General features: G+C 41.0%; 3 protein-coding genes across 6 annotated transcripts; all 3 read right to left on the bottom strand.

Annotated features, from left to right (window-relative positions):
* Positions 1-293: 293 nt before the first annotated feature.
* On the bottom strand, positions 294-1,603 carry LOC134211049 (uncharacterized). The gene is made up of 2 exons (XM_062687652.1): positions 960-1,603; positions 294-765 (listed from the first exon to the last, which is right to left on the bottom strand). Exons 1-2 carry the CDS (start codon positions 1,305-1,307, stop codon positions 412-414), a joined length of 702 nt encoding a protein of 233 aa, XP_062543636.1. The 5' UTR covers positions 1,308-1,603; the 3' UTR covers positions 294-411.
* A 3,524-nt stretch (positions 1,604-5,127) lies between these two features.
* Positions 5,128-8,707, bottom strand: LOC134226681 (uncharacterized). 4 transcript variants are annotated; one of them, XM_062707624.1, is made up of 3 exons: positions 8,593-8,707; positions 7,377-7,495; positions 5,128-6,624 (listed from the first exon to the last, which is right to left on the bottom strand). In XM_062707624.1, exons 2-3 carry the CDS (start codon positions 7,381-7,383, stop codon positions 5,225-5,227), a joined length of 1,407 nt encoding a protein of 468 aa, XP_062563608.1. In that variant the 5' UTR covers positions 7,384-7,495; positions 8,593-8,707; the 3' UTR covers positions 5,128-5,224. The 4 variants fall into 4 exon arrangements, with proteins under 4 accessions (XP_062563608.1, XP_062563624.1, XP_062563615.1 ...); XM_062707640.1 differs by having other exon boundaries at positions 8,637-8,707; XM_062707631.1 differs by having other exon boundaries at positions 8,597-8,700.
* Positions 8,708-14,505: 5,798 nt separating this feature from the next.
* On the bottom strand, positions 14,506-18,158 carry LOC134206246 (uncharacterized). The gene is made up of 2 exons (XM_062681943.1): positions 14,898-18,158; positions 14,506-14,544 (listed from the first exon to the last, which is right to left on the bottom strand). The coding sequence occupies exons 1-2, from the start codon at positions 18,156-18,158 to the stop codon at positions 14,506-14,508; spliced, it is 3,300 nt and encodes a 1,099-aa protein (XP_062537927.1).
* Positions 18,159-21,111: the final 2,953 nt, after the last annotated feature.

Below are 21,111 nucleotides of genomic sequence, written 5' to 3'. Positions count from 1 at the left end.
AAATATTTTCCCACCCCTATCATCTAATTAGTATAGGTATGTAATTCATTAAACACTCCTATTCGATACCAGGGGTTAATGAGAGTTCAACATCGGAAACTGTACGGGGTGCATAGAGCGACCTACCAGCTTGAGGTGGTTCATGCTGTGCTAAGGGCAGACGTATTGACCTGTATTAAAACCATCTAAACATTGTGTCTAATTGTTGTTTTTGTTAATTTATTGTTTAGATTCGTCGCAGGTAGCCCGATGCTCCGGGGATAAGTTGATATTATAACAGAATCAAAACAAAATCAGCTAAAATATTATATCTATTTCAGTTAAACGTAACTCATATTTTGGGAACAATAGGTACATACGCTAAAACGCTCAGTCAAGATTAGCAAACTCGATGCCTTATTAAATGTCTGTTCACGAAACCATCTTTCGCTTTTCTGCTTCGATTCGTTCCACCGAAATAAGGTTCTGAATTTTGTCTTGCAGAATGAATGCATCCACCGGGGCCATGTTTCTCAGTTGACTCGCAATGCTCAGCCCAAAATAATGAAACTCATCGGTGAACTCGTGTGCGCTCTGTCGGGGTGGTTCAAATGTTCCGCGCGTGCGAATTTTTTTGGTTGACTTTGGCTTCCCCAATACTTTATACAGGATCGGTCTTGGCATCCTCCTGTGCTCATGTATCGTGGGCAGTACATCCTGTAATGGTTGAACAAGTTCTTCTGCTTCATGCACTTGTTCGGTATCCAGATATTCTTCAATAGATTCCTGCAATTTTAACAGCACAATACGATAAGGGTTACTTTCTAAATTAATTGCGTAAAATAATTTAAATTATTTTGCTTTATAAAACCATAATTTGATTATTCCACAATATTCCTAAGATTGTAGATTTCCGTTCCCTTATTCGTGTAATGTGTAAGCCAAGCAATAATGATTACAAAATTAGCCATATCTCTCACCTTTTTCACAGAATATTGTGCCACCGGTGATAAAAACTCGTCTAGAATGTCATACCAGACCAGCTTGATTTGATACTGCCCGCCGGATTTGATGTTTCTGTTCCGCTCCGCGGTGTACGTGTCTCGCAGACTCTTGATCTTCTTCTTGACCTCCTCCACGGAGCCCATATCCATTTCATCCATCAGCTCCCGGTAGCATTGGAAACGTCTAGCTCTTAGAGTGTAATCCGGATGACTAGGGTTCCAGAGTAGCTCGTGGTGTCGGTATAGTTCCACCAAACGAATAGTTTCCATATCGGACATCTTTCGTCCTCCAACCATTTTACGGCTTCGTCTAGCGGTCGCCATGGCCAATTATCGACGATGTTATTTCTCTAGCTTCTTGGACGATAATATATTTATTACACCAGCTGCTGATAGTCACGCTCACAATCTGCTGACAGCAAGCAACATTCGCACAACAGCGATTAAGCTGACAGCATCAGCTACGGTAATATTGATTGTATTGGTTTGCAGTCTCGATGTAAATGCAATAGGGGAAAGTGGAGCAAGATCGCCATATGGGCCAAAACAGACAACGTTGATTATGACATAAGTGAGCATTATATTCATATTATTATTACGAGGAATGGCTAACAATCAAAGAATCACTTGCCATAAGACGAGTTTGTACAATCCCATTGAATTCCACCACTTAATTGTATCTTGACAGATACGTATTTCGACCTCAACAGTAAGGCCGTCTTCAGTGTCTCGTACTTGACTCCTTACTGTTGAGGTCGAAATACGTATCTGTCAAGATACAATTAAGTGGTGGAATTCAGTGGGATTGTACAAACTCGTCTTATGACAAGTGAAGACATTCCACTAAAAAGCTCAAAATAATTTTCTTAACAAAATGACCAATCAGAGAATGTAAAATAACAACATTGCCAATGACAACAACATTGTCCTCTCTTGTAATGCTACGTACACACCAGTCAAGCAGTTTGACGAATATTGACTCCGCCCCCAAGAAAACGTTTCGGTTGCTGCTTTGTGTGTGAAGTTGTTCGAACAACCATTTGACAGTTGGCGGCTCGGTTAGAAAAAATTAAAACGGTTTGATTTTGGTTTGAGTTGTCGGGGGTGGAGTCAAGGTTCGCCGAACATGTTTGAGCATTTGTAGTGAAGTTGCACAAACCCCCAGATATTTTTTGATGGTTGGTGGTCAAGTTGACGCTTCGGTCGTTCGTGTGTGATATTGTTGGTCGAATAAATTGATTGTTTGTGTTGTTGTTGGTAAAACTTGATGGATGTTTGAATAAACGAGAGGTGGAGTCAATGTTGGTCAAACTGCTTGACCGTGTGTATACGTTCCATAATGGAACAACGAGTAATGTTCATGTCTGGCGCTAATGCATGCTCAGACGATGTAATTAGGGATCCTATAATGAGAGATATGCAAATACTTTTTCAGACGATTTAGCAACGCTGTTATTTTTGTTAGCAAACGCTAGGGATCCTATAATGAGGGATATGCGAAAGCGGCCATTGTAAGCCAATCGAGCATTGAGAACTGTCGAAACGTGAGCCAAATGAACGTTGTTATTGTTGCAGATTGAGACGAGGTTGAGAGGTATTGAGATAGATTTTAAGAAAAGTTTCATCAAATAAACAATTAGTTTTAATTTCGCGAGTAGAAGTAATCTAGTTTATGTATCGTATTCCGCCTATTTGTATTCCACTTTTATTTTAGTGATAATGCTTATTTAAACACTGTTAGTGGACAGGCAAACGGATTCCAATTTTTTATCAAATGCAAAGTCATATACAAGCTTCAACATGTTGCGCTGCGGCAAGTGCTGGAAGCGTTTGCTAACAAAAATAACAGCGTTGCTAAATCGTCTGAAAAAGTATTTGCATATCTCTCATTATAGGATCCCTAGCAAACGCTTCCAGCACTTGCCGCAGCGCAACATGTTGAAGCTTCTATATGACTTTGCATTTGATAAAAAATTGGAATCCGTTTGCCTGTCCACTAAAAGTGTTTAAATAAGCATTATCACTAAAATAAAAGTGGAATACAAATAGGCGGAACACGATACATAAACTAGATTACTTCTACTCGCGAAATTAAAACTAATTGTTTATTTGATGAAACTTTTCTTAAAATCTATCTCAATACCTCTCAACCTCGTCTCAATCTGCAACAATAACAACGTTCATTTGGCTCACGTTTCGACAGTTCTCAATGCTCGATTGGCTTACAATGGCCGCTTTCGCATATCCCTCATTATAGGATCCCTAGTTTGGCCCATAAGTTTTATCTTGTTTCCAAACTCTTGCTGCATGGGATCTCTCAACCTTGTCATAATTGAGTTCCTCACCACTGAGGTATAATGTATTCATACTGTTTTAAGTATCTTCAACACGAAAATTTAGCCAAAATGGACAAAAGAACTTGCAGCCCCACGTTGGGCGCCAATGTTGGATTCGAACTTCATGGAGGGCAGAGCAAATGTCGGACCGGCTAGTAAACATAAAACGCCTCAAGACTCATGTGAGTTGTGTGCAAATATTTTATTTCTGAATCCTCATCTGCTTCTGACCCAGTAACAACCGTTTTCCATCTGTATCTAATCTGCTATCCTGCCTGCCTGCTAATCTTGATCTATTCTATTTTCTTCTCTTCTTCCATATCAATCCTTATTTTCTTCCACATCTCGTGGCTACTCACGCCAGCCGCTTCTTCCCATTTGACTGCTCCGGCTCCCGATGCGTACAACTGCTACTCGGGAACTCATTCGCCCATGAGCCCCAGGAAGCACCGCTCCCACTATCGACGACTCGGGAGAAAACGCTTTCGACCGCGCCTTAGAACGCCTCGTCGGTCGTTTTCTGGCATCCTTGCTCGCATGGCGCCGATTCGCACCAGCTCCCGGTATGAATCCGTCGGGAGGAAATGGTCAGTCGCCGAAGTTGCACCTTGAGTCGCCCGTCGATCGCACCACAAACCGCCTTCGACCGCACGGCTCAATCCAATCGATGCTGAGTATCATCTTCGACCGAATCCGGAACGAAAGAACGAAAGAGCCTCCTTGTCTCGAATTATGCTGGGGTCTTTCCTCCAATGATCCGTCTGTAACGATGAAAAACGGAACGGATCTCCTGATGATCTGGCGATTTATCGCTTAGCCCTTCTGCAGCCTTCTGCCGTTTGGTTAATAAACGGAACACTCCACCAATGCAGCGAGCGTGGCGGTCGAAATCACTCTTCCTTCTCAACTCCGTGCTTGACAATTAGCCGGTCCAATCGCGACCGGAAACGATGGATTTTGAACGACAGGAAAAATCTACGTAGATTACCCACGGCCAGGGAATGCGTTGAGTATAACAAGTAGAACAGCTAAAAATTTTACCAATGTCTATTGTCTGAAGTCTCTGGATTGTACCCTCGTTCGTTGAAACATTGTGCAGCAGTTTGGATCCCGGCCTACAATAATGGCTTTGAAAGATTAGCATCCGTCCAGCGTCACTTCCTCCGTTTTGCGTTTCGGAAGCTTCCTTGGAGAAATCCGTTCCAGTTGCCGAGCTACGAGAGCAGATGTATTTTCACAGATCTCGAACTGCTCCGCACCAGAAGAGATACAGCAAGCGCAATGACGATTGCTGATACGCTTCATGGTCGAATCGATTGTTAAGCTATATCGGAGGGAATCAATATTAACGTTCAGCAACGCACGCTTCGCAACAACGCAATGCTTCCGTCCGATGCCCACGTAGCGGTTTTTCAACGCCACGTGCACGCAGCGTTACCGCTTTTTCCCAGTGCACACCTGCGTCTTTTTGACGCCACGTGCACTCTGCGTTGAAATGACGCTACGTGGGCATCGGGCCTTCGGTTGCCTCACTGGCGTACTAACTATGGCTTGTAATGAGAGCTAGTGGCTTACAACGGATCTTCAATAGAGTGGAATCGTTGTTCGACTTTAACAGCACACGTGATATATATCACGTATATATGCATATATGCTTCGTCAGGAGTTTCCATCAGCAGACCGTGAAATTGTGTAAATGAATGTAGGTAGATTCGTGATTGTTATTTTTATTTTGATATAACAAAACGGGAAGAGAAGCGAAAAAAAACATATATGTTTCTCTTTATACTTTTTAAAAATTGTCGATGTAAAGCGTTGTTTGCATTTTATTCACAGATTTTTACAAAAATACAGTTAAAAGTACATTATTGTTACAATAGACACTAGACATACGTGCATTCATTCTTAACGATTACTAGTTATGTTTGGTTCCGGTGCAATTTCATTTATAATATCGCTAACTTGGTGATTGAAATCATCTGTCGAGTGATTGTTGGTCACGACGTTCAAATTATCATTTGAAGTTTTATCCAGCTGCACAGCCGGGCCATCACCAGAACCATCTTCGGCAATAGCCAATGGTTCCACACTGTCACTTATTTCCTCAATTCGATTAGAAATGGGTTCTATGCGGGAATTATCTCGTTTGGGTTTTGTAACATTTATGTTGATAGTAATCGGTGCCTGTGGTAGTGATGGCTGTTGCTCAACAGCGTCGATGGGATTCATTACCGGCGCTTTTCGATCGCTTGTTATGACAGTGGCCATGAAATTACCGGAAGCATACAAACCGTACTTGATCCCAACAGTCAGTATGAGGTATACCATTAGCAAAATGAAAATACAAATGAATATTGATTCTACAAAACCGGAAGAGCTGGTGCTTGTTTTAAAAATGGAAAGAAGTTTATGAACAATCGTTTCAAAGTATGTCAACTGCAATTTTGCAACCATTTCTATGAAAACTTCCGAAGGGTCACAAAAATCTCGCTTCAATCGGTATGTCTGTCGCAGATGTTCCATGCATTCTGCCTTTGTGTCTTTTTGGAATATCCATCCAAGAAAATTCGATGTAGTATGTTGACGGCAAGTATCAGCATCATAACCAATCCCCATCAGCTTTGCTAAGGATTCTAATTCCAAGCGATTATTACAATCTCGATATGTGATGACATAAGTAATCAGGATGGCCAATAAGGGAATCAAGATCCATAATCGTATGTGAAAAACTTTTGCGACGGATAACATTAGCAATATGACAATTACAGGAGATACTAAGTAGAGGATGATTGTGTTTTGTACTGCTTTATTATAGAGAGAAAGTATGCTCCAGCATATTTTCTCGGCCATCTCATAATAAACGCTTCCTTCTGATTGTTCCACTATCTCAGTCACAACCGCATCAATTTCTTTGGCCGTACGAGCTTCCTGTAGTTTATTTATCTGTGACTGGGATATTTTGAACTGTATGTTTCTCAACTTGAGCGAATCATCCTCAGGGTCAGCTATCAGCTTATCCTCATCGAAAACTCTTCTAACGAACTTTCTGTAGAAAACCAAAGCATTTCGGTCTTCCTGACCCGTTGCTTTCACAGGTTGTGCATCTTTGGGACATTCGGCCACAACAGGGCATTTGCATTCCTCTCGGATAGGTTCCTTGGGGGGTTTGGGTTTATGATGATCCTTCCAGCCTGGTTTCACCCAATTCGGATTAATTATATCACTATCATCATTTCCGTCCAACGAAGCAAATCCGGTTATCGGCCCGATAATGAAACAGGCCAACGCGAACAGTTGAAATGTAGCTGCAATAAAACTGGATGGTTAGCTTTTGTACTATGATACAGTTCACATTATCGTTTACGATTCAACATAAAATAAACTGTTATGTGATGACTGGAACCTTAAAACGTTCATTATCATTATTTGCGTTAGAACGTGCAGGCTTATCGAGGACGATTATCGCTATTGCCGAATGCAAAACATCATTGGTCTATATCCAAAGTTGATCAGGTAAAAGTAGGTAAAGTACATACCTATAGTAAATTGTAACAGACGAATACATAGCCTGTTCACGAATGGAAACTAAAAATAATCAGCGGCCATTGGCCCTGACGAAAGCGAGAAAACAAAATGGGGGCCGGGTGATGCTTTTTTATTCCACCCGGCAAAAGATATAGGACGTCAATTTTAAATTGCTTATTAAAGCGTTAAAACACATTTTAGCCGTAAATAGTTCAATTTTATGGGTTAGAAATTTAATTTACTTTAATATTGGTAACACAAAAGTTGAATTACTTTGATTAAAAAATCATGTGTAGGTGAGGAGCCTAACATGTAGTTTTTCAAAATTCTAACTCTATGTATTTAAAAGTTTTCAACATGTCACTCTTAATAACATTTTAAAATATACTTCCTATACTTCATCATGATGAAAAACAGTGATTTCACGCACACGTCCGTCACCACCAGATGGCAACAGCGCAGCTGCGTCAAAGCTAGTTTTCTTCGTTAGTTAATTTACTACCTTACTACCTATTGATTATTCTTCAAATACCTTTCATATTTTCAATAGAATTGGCCGTGCAAAGTTGGTGAAGTTCAAATGATGCGTTTCCAATTGGATAGTCTTATGCATTCCAGGTATCCGGATCGTTGAAGTGTAATCGGTTTATGCTGAAAAATTTCATATGCATTATCAGGAGATAGGTACATAGAAATAACAAACTCATGATGATGATGTAAACAAACATTGTGAAATACAATACCTGTCATAAAACATGCCATTTTTAAGATCTAAGCTAGTATGTGTTAGTTTTTCTCTAACAGGATGAGTTAATAATTAAAAATAACGACAAGTACAATTACAAAATGTATGAAAAACCCAAATATATGACTATATTATTATTTATACCCAAAAATCGTCTCTAGTTTTCTCTCACCTACTTTAGAATTACAGTTGCGAACAATTTAAAATCAAATATTTTTATACAATTATAAAAATACTTGAACTTGTAATGCTCTCAACTACTAAATTTCTAGAAATAAAGATTATAACGTAGGTGAGCAAAAACTGGGGACAAGGCGAATTATGGTTGTTTTACTAACTTGATGTCAAAGTTCATTCATCTGGTTTTCACTGGGCATTATGTATATGTAATGTATGACGTTTCATATCAAGATACATTTGACCAAGTAATAACCTTTTTAGATTAAATACGAGTTTATAGGCTATTTAGATTACGCCATTTATGATAATAAATCAAGATTAAGAATAATTTGATGATAATCCCCATATACATTCAATTTTCTTTCTCCACTTTAACATCATGATTTTTGTTAAGATAAATGACGTAATCTGAATAGGCTAGTATTCTTTATTATCAGATATAATCGGAATAGACTATAATAAATCTTAAATAATAAAGTGGCTATACACGTAACTAAAAAAGCCTTATAAGTTAAGGTAAAAATCCATTCTAACATATAAATGCATTTTCTTATGCCACCTAATGAACGAAATAAAGAATTAAACAAATTTGATAATAAAGCTTGTAGTCTGGATTCTCAGGTATGGATAGCCTATCATATGTACTTGATATGAAACATACATTATTCTCAATAAAAACTATAGGCGAATGAGTTGTAATTGTAATTATTATACGATGACCGGTTAGTGTTTACACTAAACTTATCGGCTCTTAACCTGCATAGCATATTATACGAATCCTCGAAAATATTCTAAATAAGTAAATGTAAAGAAATATAATCACCTACGCATTAATAAATACGTTACAAAATGTAATAAGTGTCTCACTTCGTAAACTTCGAATTCTTTGAATCACAACCATCACAAATCACAAAAGTCGACAATGTTTACAAATAAATGCTGTAAACACAAAAAAAACTGTCAGCTTGCTGTTAAAAAAATTACACTGAAAAAATACCACTAATAAATAGGCCTTTTCGCGAAACATTCATTCAAGACAAAATTTTCAAAACGACTTATCTGCTTTTGTAAACAAAGATTCAAACGACGATTAAATCGTCAAATTTTGACGAATCTGATAGCTCTCCCACGCAAACCAACACCATCAACAGGTAGCGGAATCCTTCACCTACCTATTGAATTTCTAACTAATTGAATCTTTGTTTACAAAAGCAGATAAGTCGTTTTGAAAATTTTGTCTTGCATTTTAAAAAGGGGGAAACGCAATGGAGTGCGGCCAATGAAAATAAATACTAAGGTATGGAAATCCATATAATATTATTGTGTGCGTGCATTTCGTGTATGGCGAAAACGAAACGGCAACGGAAGGATGCGGCAGCAGGCACTTTTGAATACACGACAGCATATGGAACGGCACGCAATGATGCGGAACGGCCAGGAGGATGAAACGCCTGTCATCCGCGGTACAATGGCACTTCACCCATCATCGTTTTTGGTACTTCTGTTTTTGGTACCCAGTTTCTGTGTAGTATACCCGAATTCAGCATTCATTTTGGGTGATTGGTTCGTACGCAAATGGTGCTTATTATCGGCAATTAACTTCTCCTGCCGAAAACTTGCAATTGGTTGAGGTACATCGAGCCTTTTGTGTTTGTATGGCTTCTTTATGTCGAAAAATAGCTCGTCGATACTTCTGAAGTTTTATTATCATGAATCAAACGAAATTAAAACAAAAACATTGTACGCCATATTGAATGAATAATGGTGGGTAGGCGTATTAGCCTCCTCTTCAGTCCCCTGGGAACGGCAGATGCGAAATGTACTAAAACCACATATTTTTTTTTTAATTTTCAAAAATTGCGGTAGCGGTATTGCGGAATGATTAGTTAACTTTTAGCATGAAGTGATTTTATTCAAATTTGTATTATTTTCAGTAGCACAGAGCTACAGAGAAAGCAAAAAGAAAGCATAATCAGGACCACTTGATTAAACTGGGTTGCTGAAAATGAATAAAATTATTTATGGAAATCGAGAAAACCTCGAAGAAACATTAATGATTATATTATTAATCATAAAATCGTCGTTCTACTTGTCTTTGTCCAACAAGTAAATCCAATTTCAAGAGAACATCAAAATTGAATCCCTGGAATTTTGAAGTAAATTTTTTTGAATGTCAAAGGGAAAATCGACTGAATTTTCAAAGCACATTTCCAAGAATTTGAAAGGGAATCCCTTGTACTTCCGACAAAATTTCTATGTAAAATTTTGTCTGAATTTACCATGAAAATTCACTTGAGTTGTGTTGGATAATTTGTATTCTGAATTTGCAAGGGAATTCCTCTGATTTTAATGAAAAATTCCTATGAAATTCCAAACAAAATACCACACGTAAAAAAAACCTTATATCTAGAGTGCTTTGAAAATAGGTCGTATGTGCAAAAGAGAGTCTCTCTTTGGATCTATTCTCTTTCGATTATTACGAAACTATACAAAAGTTTACTTCGAATTTCTTGGTAGATATCCAAAGACAATAGATTTATCTATCATGCTGAAGTGGAAATGTAGCAAAACATGCAAAACTAGCCGATATATTAGCGAAAGAGAGCGTGATCAAAGAGAATCTCTCGTTTGCACATACGACCTATTCTCAAAGTAATCTAGATATGTTATGGCGAAAACCCATCCGAAAATACTTTTACACTTCCTTATGTCACCTAATGAATGATCCCATATCAAAACGCTAATAACATTCATGAGTTAATGAAAAGTATAAGTTTCCGAATGTATGTGACTAATGCGATGCATAAGTTTTTTTCTATTACATGTCATCAAGCGCCTGCTTTGGCAAACAAGTATTAGAAATATTAATAATAAACAACATTAAATTTTTTTACGTGCAAGAGAATTCCCCTCAAATATCAAGAAGAACCTCCTGAAACTCCGAAGGAAATTCCTCTGAATGGAAATGAAAATCCAAAATTAAAAAAAAATAATTTCCAAAAATTTAGTTTCTAATAAATTAGGGTTTTTTTTTCTAAAATTACGTAACGCTAAATTTGGTTATTTTGGACCATCACCCTCCCCTCGTAACACTTTTTGTATGGAAGGTTTAATATTTTTGTATGAATCGTAACGCTCGGCTTCACCCCCTCTCTTCCCCTTCAGCGTTACGTAATTTGTGAAAGGCCCCTTGGGTACATACACTCAGAATAAAGTGCATATTATTATTATTATTTTCGCACATATATTCTGACCAGTTGCTTTGGCTGTTCTAAAATATGTGCGACACTAATAATTATTGATCGGATCAGTCATGATAAATTATATGTGTAGACCACTTATAATACGATAAGACCTGCACATAGATTTCATAATGAAGTGTTTCAAATCATTTATTAGTGCTGCACTTAATTTTAAACACAAATCTAATGGGAGCGGAAAGCAAGGATGTTTATATATTTAGAAATTCAATTCAAGCATAGGCTAACATTATTTATTCAAGTTTCGTTTATTTCCAATATATAGGCCCATTGCCCATGTATAAAGACGCTATAAGTGCACGCGGCGCAGGTGCTCGCGCAGGTATGCATCGGCCCGGCTTTACCGATTTTTCCCGGAGCACACCTGCGTCTTTAAATTTGATTCAATTCATTTTTCTTCTTTATATTTCCTGATTTCCTTCACTTTTGATGAGAAATTTGGACCGTCAGTTGCCTCGAGAAAATGGATTCCTTCCGCTGGTGGAGAACTGCCGCATCTCGAGCCGCATGCTGTTCAAAAAAAGTTCCCGAAGTATGTACCTGATCCAACCTGATCCGTTTAGAAAAAAATGTGAGGGTCGAAGAGATAGTAAATCTTGCAGTAAATGGAGAATTCATTTTGGTTACTTACCGTTTAGTAAATTCTTCACTCCCGCTTCTGATATGGGAAAGGTGATCAAATTCGTTGATAATCCGGCTTGCAGATTTTTCCTTCTGAAGCTTTTTGTTGTTATGTTTGCCTTATAACAAACTTTTTAAATTGTATGTGCAGCATATTATGTTTTATTCAATGCACTTCAAATTCATTCAACTCAATATTGTGTTTTAAAAAGCTTAGCTATATTTTTTATTAGGCGCATATAAATCCTAAATTATGCCTTTAGTTAAGGTTTTAAGTGCGAATCTATTTAAAATATATCATTTGATTTATTTGAGTGTAGTTCCCCTAGAAATTCTCACTTCCTTCGATAGATCCTACAGGAATTTCTTCGGAAATTCTTCCAGCAATTCTATCTAAAGTTCCTCTAGGGATTCCTTTTGAACTTCCTTGAGAAGTTCCCCAGATTTCTCCGGATGTTCCTCCAGGAATTCCTCCGGAAGTTCCATCAGGGATTCCTTTGAAAGTTCTTTAAGAAATTCCTTCGGAAGTTCCTCCAAGAATTTCTTCGGAAATTCCTCCACGAATTCCTTCGGAAGTTCCTTCAGGAATTCCTTCGGAAGTTCCTCCAGGAATTCTTTCGGAAGTTCCTCCAGGAATTCCCTCGGAAATTCCTCCAGGAATTCCTCCGGAAATTCCTCCAGGAATTCCTTCCGAAGGGGGGGAACTTCCGGTGGAATTTCTGGGGGAACTTCCGGAAGAATTCCTGGAGGAATTTCCAAAGAAATTCCTGGAGGACCTTCCGGAAGAATACCAGGAGGAAGTTTCGGAAGAACTCTTGGGGGAACTTACGGAGGAACTTCCAAAGGAATTTTCGCAGGAACTTCTGAAAAAAATCCTGAAGAAACTTCCGAAGAAATTACTGGAGGAACTTCCGAAGGAGTCTAGAAGAACTTCCGGAGGAATTTCTGGAGGAACTTCCGGAGGAGCTCCTGGAGGAACTTCCGGAAGAACTTCTGTAGGAATTTCAGGAGTAACTCTTGGAGAAATTACTGGAGGATTTTCCGAAGGAATCTTGAGGAACTTGCGGAGAAATTTGTGGAGAAGCATTCGCGGGAATTCCTGGTGGAACTCCATTAGGAATTTCTTGAGGAACTCTTGGAGGAATTTTCTGAGGAACTCTTAGAGGAACTTCCGGAGGAACTCTTGGGGAAACTTACGAAGGAACATTCGAAGGAATTTTTACAGGAAATTCTGAAGGAATTCCTGAAGGAACTTCTTAAGGAACTCCTGAAGGAACTTCTTAAGGAACTCCTGAAGGAACTTCCGAAGAAATGACTAGAGGAACTTTTGAAGGAATGTCCGATGGAATTACTGGAGGAACTTCTGTAGGAATTTCCGGAGGAACTGTTGGAGGAATTTCCGAAGGAATTACTTGAGGAACTTTCGAAAGAATCGTGAGGAACATCCGGTAGAATTCCTGGAATAATTTGTGGAGGAGCTTTCGGAGGAATTCCTGGTGGAACTCCATGCGGAATTTCTTGAGGAACTCTTGGGGGAACTTACGGAGGAATTCGTGGAGGAACTTCCGAAGTAATTTTTGCAGGAGCTTCTGAAGTAATTTCTGAAGGAACTTCTTAAGGAATTCCTGGAGGATTTTCCGAAGGAATTACTGAAGAAACTTCCGAAGGAATCTTGAAGAACTTCTGGAGGAGCTTCCGGAGAAATTCATGGAGTAACTTCCAGAGGATTTTTTGGAAGAACTTATGGCGGAATTTCTAAAGAAACTTCCGCAGGAATCCCTGGAACAAGAAGAAACTACCGAAAGAAGCGCTGAAGGAACCCCAAAGCAATTTGTGAAGGCACTTTCGAAGGAATTGCTGGAGAAACTTCCAAATTAATTCCTGGAGGAACTTTTTGTAGAATATGCAGGACCTTCCGGAGTACTTTACTTAGTGTTTTTTTTCATCGCAATTAAGTACAACGAAACGGAGCTTCCTGAGAACTTTTTGGAAGATTTTCCGGAGGAATTCCTAGACAAACTTCCTTGGGAATTACTGAAGGAACTAAAGAGGCTGCACTCATAACAAAGAGATGAAGTGTCAAAATTGGAACAGCGCATTTGCTGTCAAATCGGTTGTTCCAATCGAGCACAAGGTTGTTAAAAGGTAGGAGTATATTGCGTCTCTTTGATTTTAATCCAGGCTCGTTAGGCGAAACCTACTTTTTTGTTCTATACTTTACCGACTTCGAATTGTACACTGGGAAAAAAATTCCTTCATCCTGAATCTTTTAACACAATACAAAAACATCATAATCTATATTGTTTTGCGAATTCAAATGTATGGAAAAATGCTAAATTTTGAATTGTTATGATGCTTGACCACCCGTTTATTCTATTACGAAAACTTCAATTACAGTTCATTGAATGGTTGATTACAATACATTGAATTGTGATCCTATTGTTGTGTCAACATTAAAATCTATTGTGAATTTATCGTTTACAATAGTAATGTTACATTACGTTACACAGTTTTTGTATAATATTTTTTATTCGGGCGGTAATGGCGGCTCTGTTGATTTGAAAGTCTATGCGCCCCCGTACTTCTTTGACATCTAACTTGGGTTTGACATTTCGATTACCCTCTCCCCTCATCCTGGAACAGGAGGAAAACGGAATGTCAAACCCAAGCCAGATGTCAAACACTGCCAAAAATATCCACATAAGATATATGTTCGGACTGGTTCTTGAAATAGAATTTCCACAGCAGTGTTTAGGGTTACAGCAGCTTGAAACTAATATTTATTATAAGACATTACTCTCAATCAATTAGCAATAATTCAGTGACTTACATTCTATAGTTTCTCCTCTTCTGATCTATTTACAGGTTTCGTTGCTATAGGGTTTCTTCGTGATCTACAATTTTTGTAATCCAATAAATAACAATTTCATAATTACTATTTTACTACTTACTATGTATTGTATTCGAAACCACTTAAAATCAATTCTCCTACCGTAAATACTCAACCGATCTTATAAATCTTCTCCGTTTCTTAATTCACTTTCCTTAATTTTGCAGTCTCATCCAATCACTCAAATCAAAAGTAATATCTTTCAATTTTCTCTCTTTCACACATCTGTTCTGTTTTTATTTACATTTATACCGTACATATGCAACTACCAAACTTTTGCCTACTCCTCGCTTTTACCCACCAGTGTAGCCAATTATTTAGCGCAGGGGTTTTCGATGCTCGGTGGTGCGTACATACCCCTCCCCGTAATTCTGGTGGGCTTCCCTCTGTAGCACCAGAATTACGATGCTGGATTTCAAGCACCGCCAACTTCGCCACCGGCCGCCGGAAATTGCCTCTCGATGTTTTCACCAGCGCTTGTCGCACTCGCCCGTCCGCTCCAGGATACACTTCAATTATTACGCCACGTGTCCAACTCTTCCTAGCTCCATCATCCGCTATGTACACTAGATCTCCGGTGCAGATTGGTGGAGTATCGGCATACCACTTGGATCTTTGATTGATCGAAGGAACGTACTCTGCTAGCCATCGCTTCCACAGCTTATCCGCCAAAGCTTGCGATCGTTTGTAAATATCCCGCAATGCTTCCGCATCCGCTGTTGGCGAAATCTTGTCCGTAGCTATCTCAGGGCCCTTCACAAAGTGATTTGGAGTCAGAGCTTCACTTGCCTCCGGTCCCAAACCGGCGTACGTCAGCGGACGAGAATTTATTAGATCTTCTGCCTCGGCCAACGTTGTCAGCAGCACTTCATCTGTCAACCTTCTACCATCATTTAGTACGGTCAGCGCCGCTTTTACTGACCGCACTAGCCGCTCCCAAACTCCTCCCATATGGGGCGCACTAGGAGGATTAAAATTCCACCGAGTCCGCGCATCTGTCATTCCTTCCTCGCAGTCTCTTTGTATAGCTCGAACAATTTCCTTACTTGCTCCTTGAAAATTGGTACCGTTATCGGAAAAGAATCCAACTGGCATTCCTCGGCGACAGACAAAACGTCTAATAGCCATCAAACACGCCTGTGTCGTCAAGCCATGCGCAACCTCCAGATGAATGGCCCTTGTTGTCAAACACGTAAACAGACAAATCCATCGTTTTTCCGACCTGCGTCCAACAGATACAGTAAATGGGCCGCAATAATCCACACCAGTGAAACTGAACGGGTGCCAACCAGGGGTAATGCGAGCTATTGGAAGTGGAGCCATTCTAGGGACCCTCGGTGAACATTTCTTCGTCCTACACCATACACACGCCTTCGCTACAGCCTTGACTTCCGATCGAAGATTAGGAATTCTAAAACGCTGTCTGACCTCGTTGACTACGGTTTCTAAATTTGAGTGAGCCGCTTGCTGGTGATAATGCTCTAGCAGCCTTCGGGTAATAGGATGCTTTTTGGACAAAATCACAGGGAACCTGAGTTCGAAGGGCAGGAATGAACCTTGGGCTGCTCTGCCTTCCATTCGTAGTACGTCCCTGTCATCCATGAATGGACTGTCGTTAAACAGACTACTGCACTTCTCTATCGCCTGTACTTTGCTGTGTGGAAAATCACGATTCATCTTCAAGGTCTTCACTTCTTCCGCGTATATGTCCGCTTGAGCCGCTCGCCATAAGTACGTCTCCGCTCTCTGATATTCTTCCCGTTTCAGTGGTACTACTATCGCTGATATAGGTTTCTTCACCATTTGTCGCATCCTCGACGGTGCTGGAACTGCTTCGATTGCTAGACCTTTTCGCTTCTTTTCGCAATTGGACTTAAAACGGTAGACGCACGCTACTGTTCTAACCAGCACTTTCCACCGAGAAATGCGCGACACATCGATGACTGACTCTATTATCGCAGAATCGTGCATCAACAGGCAAGCTCGGATCTCCTCTGTGGTATTTGGTTCTACCAATTCTTGCCTAGACCACAAATCTTCTGGTTGATAAAGGAAGCATGGGCCACAAAACCATGGCCCGTTAGAATCCAAACAACTGCTACTCTTCCATTTCGTCAGGTCATCTGCAATATTATTCTTCGTTGATATCCAATGCCACTCGTCATGCTTCGTGAGGCTTAAAATCTCTCCGATCCTGAATGCCACGAAAGGTTTATATTTTCTCTGTTCCGACTGAATCCACGAAATGACCGTTTTAGAGTCCGACCAGATGAACCTCTGCTTTATTTCCAAAGAATGTGCCTCTACTACTGTATGCAGCAAGCGCGAACCTACAACCGCAGCCTGCAATTCTAGCCTCGGAATTGACATCATTTTCAAAGGGGCAACTTTCGACCTCGCCATCACCAAACAGCAAACAGGACCGTTGCTCGTCAGAATCCGAAAGTAGGCCGCCGCACCGTATGCATCTTTGCTAGCATCGACGAACACGTGTAGTTGCAAGGAATTGTAGTAAACCTGGTTTGATTTTTGAAAATAATAGCGAGAAACTTTGACGTATTCAATCTCTGGCAGCCTCCTGATCCACCTATGCCATTTTTCGTTGCTCTCATCGTCTATCGGGTGATCCCAATCACTTCCACTTCGCCACAGGTCTTGGATCAACATCTTACCATGGATCACGAAGGGTGCCAGCATTCCCAGTGGATCAAACAGGCTCATGACGCTGCTCATCACCACTCTTTTAGTCGGCCGCCGTTGGCCTGTCATATACGGCGTTAAACCATCCCGGAGTTTGGCCAAAAACGCAAATTGATCGCTTACTGGATTCCACACTATTCCCAACACTCGCTCTAGGTTCGACTCTTTATCTTCCAGAATCTGAATACACCGATCGTCTGTTTGCTCGCCAATAGTTTGAAGGAATTCCTCGGAGTTCGAAACCCAGTTACGGATCTCGAATCCGCCTTTTGCATGAACATACTTCACTTCTTGAGCCCGCTTCACCGCTTCTTCAACCGTGTCCACACTATCAAAATAGTCATCCACGTAGTGGTTCTCTACTATCGCTCTGGCTGCTTCTGGAAATTGCACCGCATACTCTTGCGCGTTACGATTCTTAACGAATTGAGCTGTACAAGGGGAGCTAGTTGCTCCGAACAACGTTACGTCTATAACGTAAACCTTTACTACTTTCGATGGACTTTCTCGGAAAACAAACCGCGCTCGCTTATCTGCCTTACATACACGCACTTGAAGATACATCTCTTTAATGTCGCCACCGAATCCTACCATTCGCTCTCGAAATTTTGCTAACACGTTTGGAAGCGGAGTTAACATGTCTGGTCCCTTCAGTAGCTTCGAGTTAAACGACACTCCATTTACCACGGCCGACGCGTCCCACACTAAACGAACCTTTCCCGGCTTCTTCGGGTGCACTACCACGCTTAGCGGCAAGTAGCACACTTCTTGAGGTTCGAACTCCTCCAACTCTTGCTGCGTTGCTACATGGATATAGCCCTTCGATGTATAGTCTTTTATTAAATCTCTTACCTTCAGGTACAGCTCACCATCTTTCGCTAGCCGTCTCTCTAATCCTCGAAATCGCTTCAACGCCATCAGGTAGCTGTCGGAAATCGCACTTGCTCCTCTTTCCACAACATTCCCGTCTCGAAACGGTCGCCAACACGTACAGTCGTTTTGTTGAGGATATCCTTCGCTCGCTTGTCTTCGTCAGATTCCGGTAGCAGTGCTACGGAAATCACCGACTCTTCTAGCTTGAAATGACTTCGCAGTAGATCATGCAGCTCTTGATTCGAAACGGCTTCGCAGTGATGGTGTCCAATTACTCCAGAGTCAGATCCGCTTGCAGAGGAAGGACCGTAAATTGTCCACCCAAGCTTTGATCGCACAGCAATCGGTTCATCTGGTTAGCCAATCCTGGATTCGAGAGGCGCATAAAGGTGAATGTCCTTCAGTCCAATGAGGATTTGCGGCGCTCCTCGATAATTATCTGCGACCGGCAATCCTCGCAAATGAGAGTGGTCATTGATTACGTTGGACATCGTGACAGTCTGTTGCGGTAGCTTCAGGTTGTCTACTGTATGAGCAGCCATAATACGGAAACGCTGCGATGAGCCTCTTGCCGATATGTTCAACTCCACTCGTTGTGAGTCCTTCTCTATTCTCGTCACTCCTGCTGTCCAGGTTACTCGAAGTGGCTGCGTCACACCCTTGGCGTGCAGTGCGTGCACCAGCGACTTTTCCACCAACGTGTAAGACGACCCTTCGTCCAAGAACGCTATAGTGTCCACCGAACAGTTCCCGTTATATAGCGTGACGGGCATCATTCGGAAAATAACCGATTGTCGTTGAAGCGAGTGAATGTTACAGTTTGTGCTGACCGTTTGGTCGATGTGCAGCAGCGGGTTGTGACGTTCATTGCAACGATTCACGTTGCATCGGAAATTCAACTTGCATCGGGCACTTCCGTGTTCGTTGAGACAGAGATAACACAACTTCCACTTTCGTACCGCTTCCCATCTTTCCGGCAGCCTGAGTCTTTTGAAGGCTTCGCAGTTTCGAATCCGGTGATCGCAGCGACCACAAATTCGACATGGCTTTTTTTCCCTTTGCGGGACATTTGTTGACAAACTTGCTTGGTCGCTCGTGTCGGAACTATGCGTGTGCAAGAATCCCTCCTGTTCCCTTCTTTCCTTTTTCCTCCGAAATGCTTGATCGACGGCGACGGTTGCAGTCTCGCTGTACGGTGTAATCTCGCTAGCATCATTGACGATTCGTGATAGAAAATTGGACAAAGTCCGCAGCGTTACGATCTTGGATTTCCTCCTATACCGCACCCACTCCAATTGCGTATTGGCCGGCAGTTTTTCTGTCAGCTCCTGGATCAGCATTGGATTTACGAGATGTGCAGTTAGACCGGTCGCCTCCAAGTGATCGGTGAGTTGCTGAACGACGACGCCGAACTTGATATATGATGCCAGTTTGTCAGCTCTCGGGGAAGGTGCCTTCCGAACGTTCACTAGTAGCATGTTGAGCAACTGATCAGGTCTACCGTACAGCATTCGCAATGTTTTGATAATATGCGGAACTGCACTAGGAAGTAATAGCCTGCTTCGAACCGCCTCCAGTGCTTGCCCTTTTAAGCACTCCTGAAGTCGAGCAAGATTTTCGACATTGGAAAACCCACACGCTGCATTGGATGTCTCGTAGGCACTTATAAACATTGGCCATTCTTCGAGCCGTCCAGTGAATGTCGGGAGTTTTTTCGACAGAAATTGTCTAGCTGATAGTTGAGCTTTACTTGGTCTATGATAAGTTTCCTTTGGAGCCTTTTCGAAATTCTCTTCATCTTCCGACGAGCTATCTTCTTCTTCTTCTTCTGATTCATTAGAGTATTCGCTGACGCTGCTGGGAGGTTGGTCGTATTCCATCTCTTTGCAATTGATTCCTTTCTTCTTCGGTAGATCTGGGTGGCCCAGAGGGGTTTTCACGCCACTTATGGTCGGAAGTGATGTCAAATTTTGCAGTACTAGTGGAGCCACGCCTGATGCTTTCGGTGTAGAGTACTTTCTGAAGGCCCCTCTAAAATCCTCACGTTTGTTCGACAGCTCTTCTTTTTCTCGGTCTGATCTACCCGACTTTCGTTTCTCGAGCTTCTCGATCTCCGGATCTCTTGTCTCCAAAATCGCGTCGTTCGACTTTTCCTTCTTCTTGTCTTTTATTCTTTCATCTTCACACCCTAAAGCTCCTTCAGTTTCATACTGCCTTTCTACATATTTCTTGACCGGATCAATCTTCATTTTCTCCAGCTTCCCGCGAACTTCCTTCAACACTGCATCACGTTTTTTCTGGTGCGCTTCTACCTTGGCCGCTTGTAGCTCCATCTGCTCCTTTTCATACTCCAAATCCATTTCCCGCTGTTCCTGTTCGGCTTGTTGGCGCATTAAAAACAATGCCTTTTGGTGCTCCAGTCGCTTCTTATGGAGTATCTTCTGAAGTTCCAATGCCCGTCTCTCATTCTCCATCTCTTGCTCAAGTTTCTCAAACTCCTCTCCCAAGCCGACTGGCTTCTCTTTGTCCGCCTCCTGGCGCAGACACTCTTCGCAAGACCACGAAACATCTTTCACTTCAGCGGATACACCAACGCAACCAAAGTGGTACCACCTTTGGCAGTGGTCACAAAAAACCATCTGACTTTCGTCATCATCCGGTCGAAAACATCCCGCGCAACTATAACCTGTCTTTTCCAGATCTCGATTTGGTCCTGGCATTATAGAATTTTCAAGAATGTTCGGACTGGTTCTTGAAATAGAATTTCCACAGCAGTGTTTAGGGTTACAGCAGCTTGAAACTAATATTTATTATAAGACATTACTCTCAATCAATTAGCAATAATTCAGTGACTTACATTCTATAGTTTCTCCTCTTCTGATCTATTTACAGGTTTCGTTGCTATAGGGTTTCTTCGTGATCTACAATTTTTGTAATCCAATAAATAACAATTTCATAATTACTATTTTACTACTTACTATGTATTGTATTCGAAACC

This window comes from Armigeres subalbatus, chromosome 1 (genome assembly GCF_024139115.2).
Source record: "Armigeres subalbatus isolate Guangzhou_Male chromosome 1, GZ_Asu_2, whole genome shotgun sequence".
NCBI classification, from domain to species: domain Eukaryota; kingdom Metazoa; phylum Arthropoda; class Insecta; order Diptera; family Culicidae; genus Armigeres; species Armigeres subalbatus.
The sequence above is the reverse complement of the archived record's forward strand: the minus strand, read 5'-3'. Positions and strand labels throughout refer to the sequence as shown.

Coding starts and splice junctions, on each gene's coding strand:
- LOC134211049 (XM_062687652.1), bottom strand. CDS start 1,307: ATGGCGACCGCTAGACGAAGCCGTAAAATGGTTGGAGGACGAAAGATG. Junction 766..959: donor CACAATATTCTGTGAAAAAG/GTGAGAGATATG, acceptor TTAAAATTGCAG/GAATCTATTGAAGAATATCT.
- LOC134206246 (XM_062681943.1), bottom strand. CDS start 18,158: ATGGCGTTGAAGCGATTTCGAGGATTAGAGAGACGGCTAGCGAAAGAT. Junction 14,545..14,897: donor CACCAGAATTACGGGGAGGG/GTATGTACGCAC, acceptor CAAAAATTGTAG/ATCACGAAGAAACCCTATAG.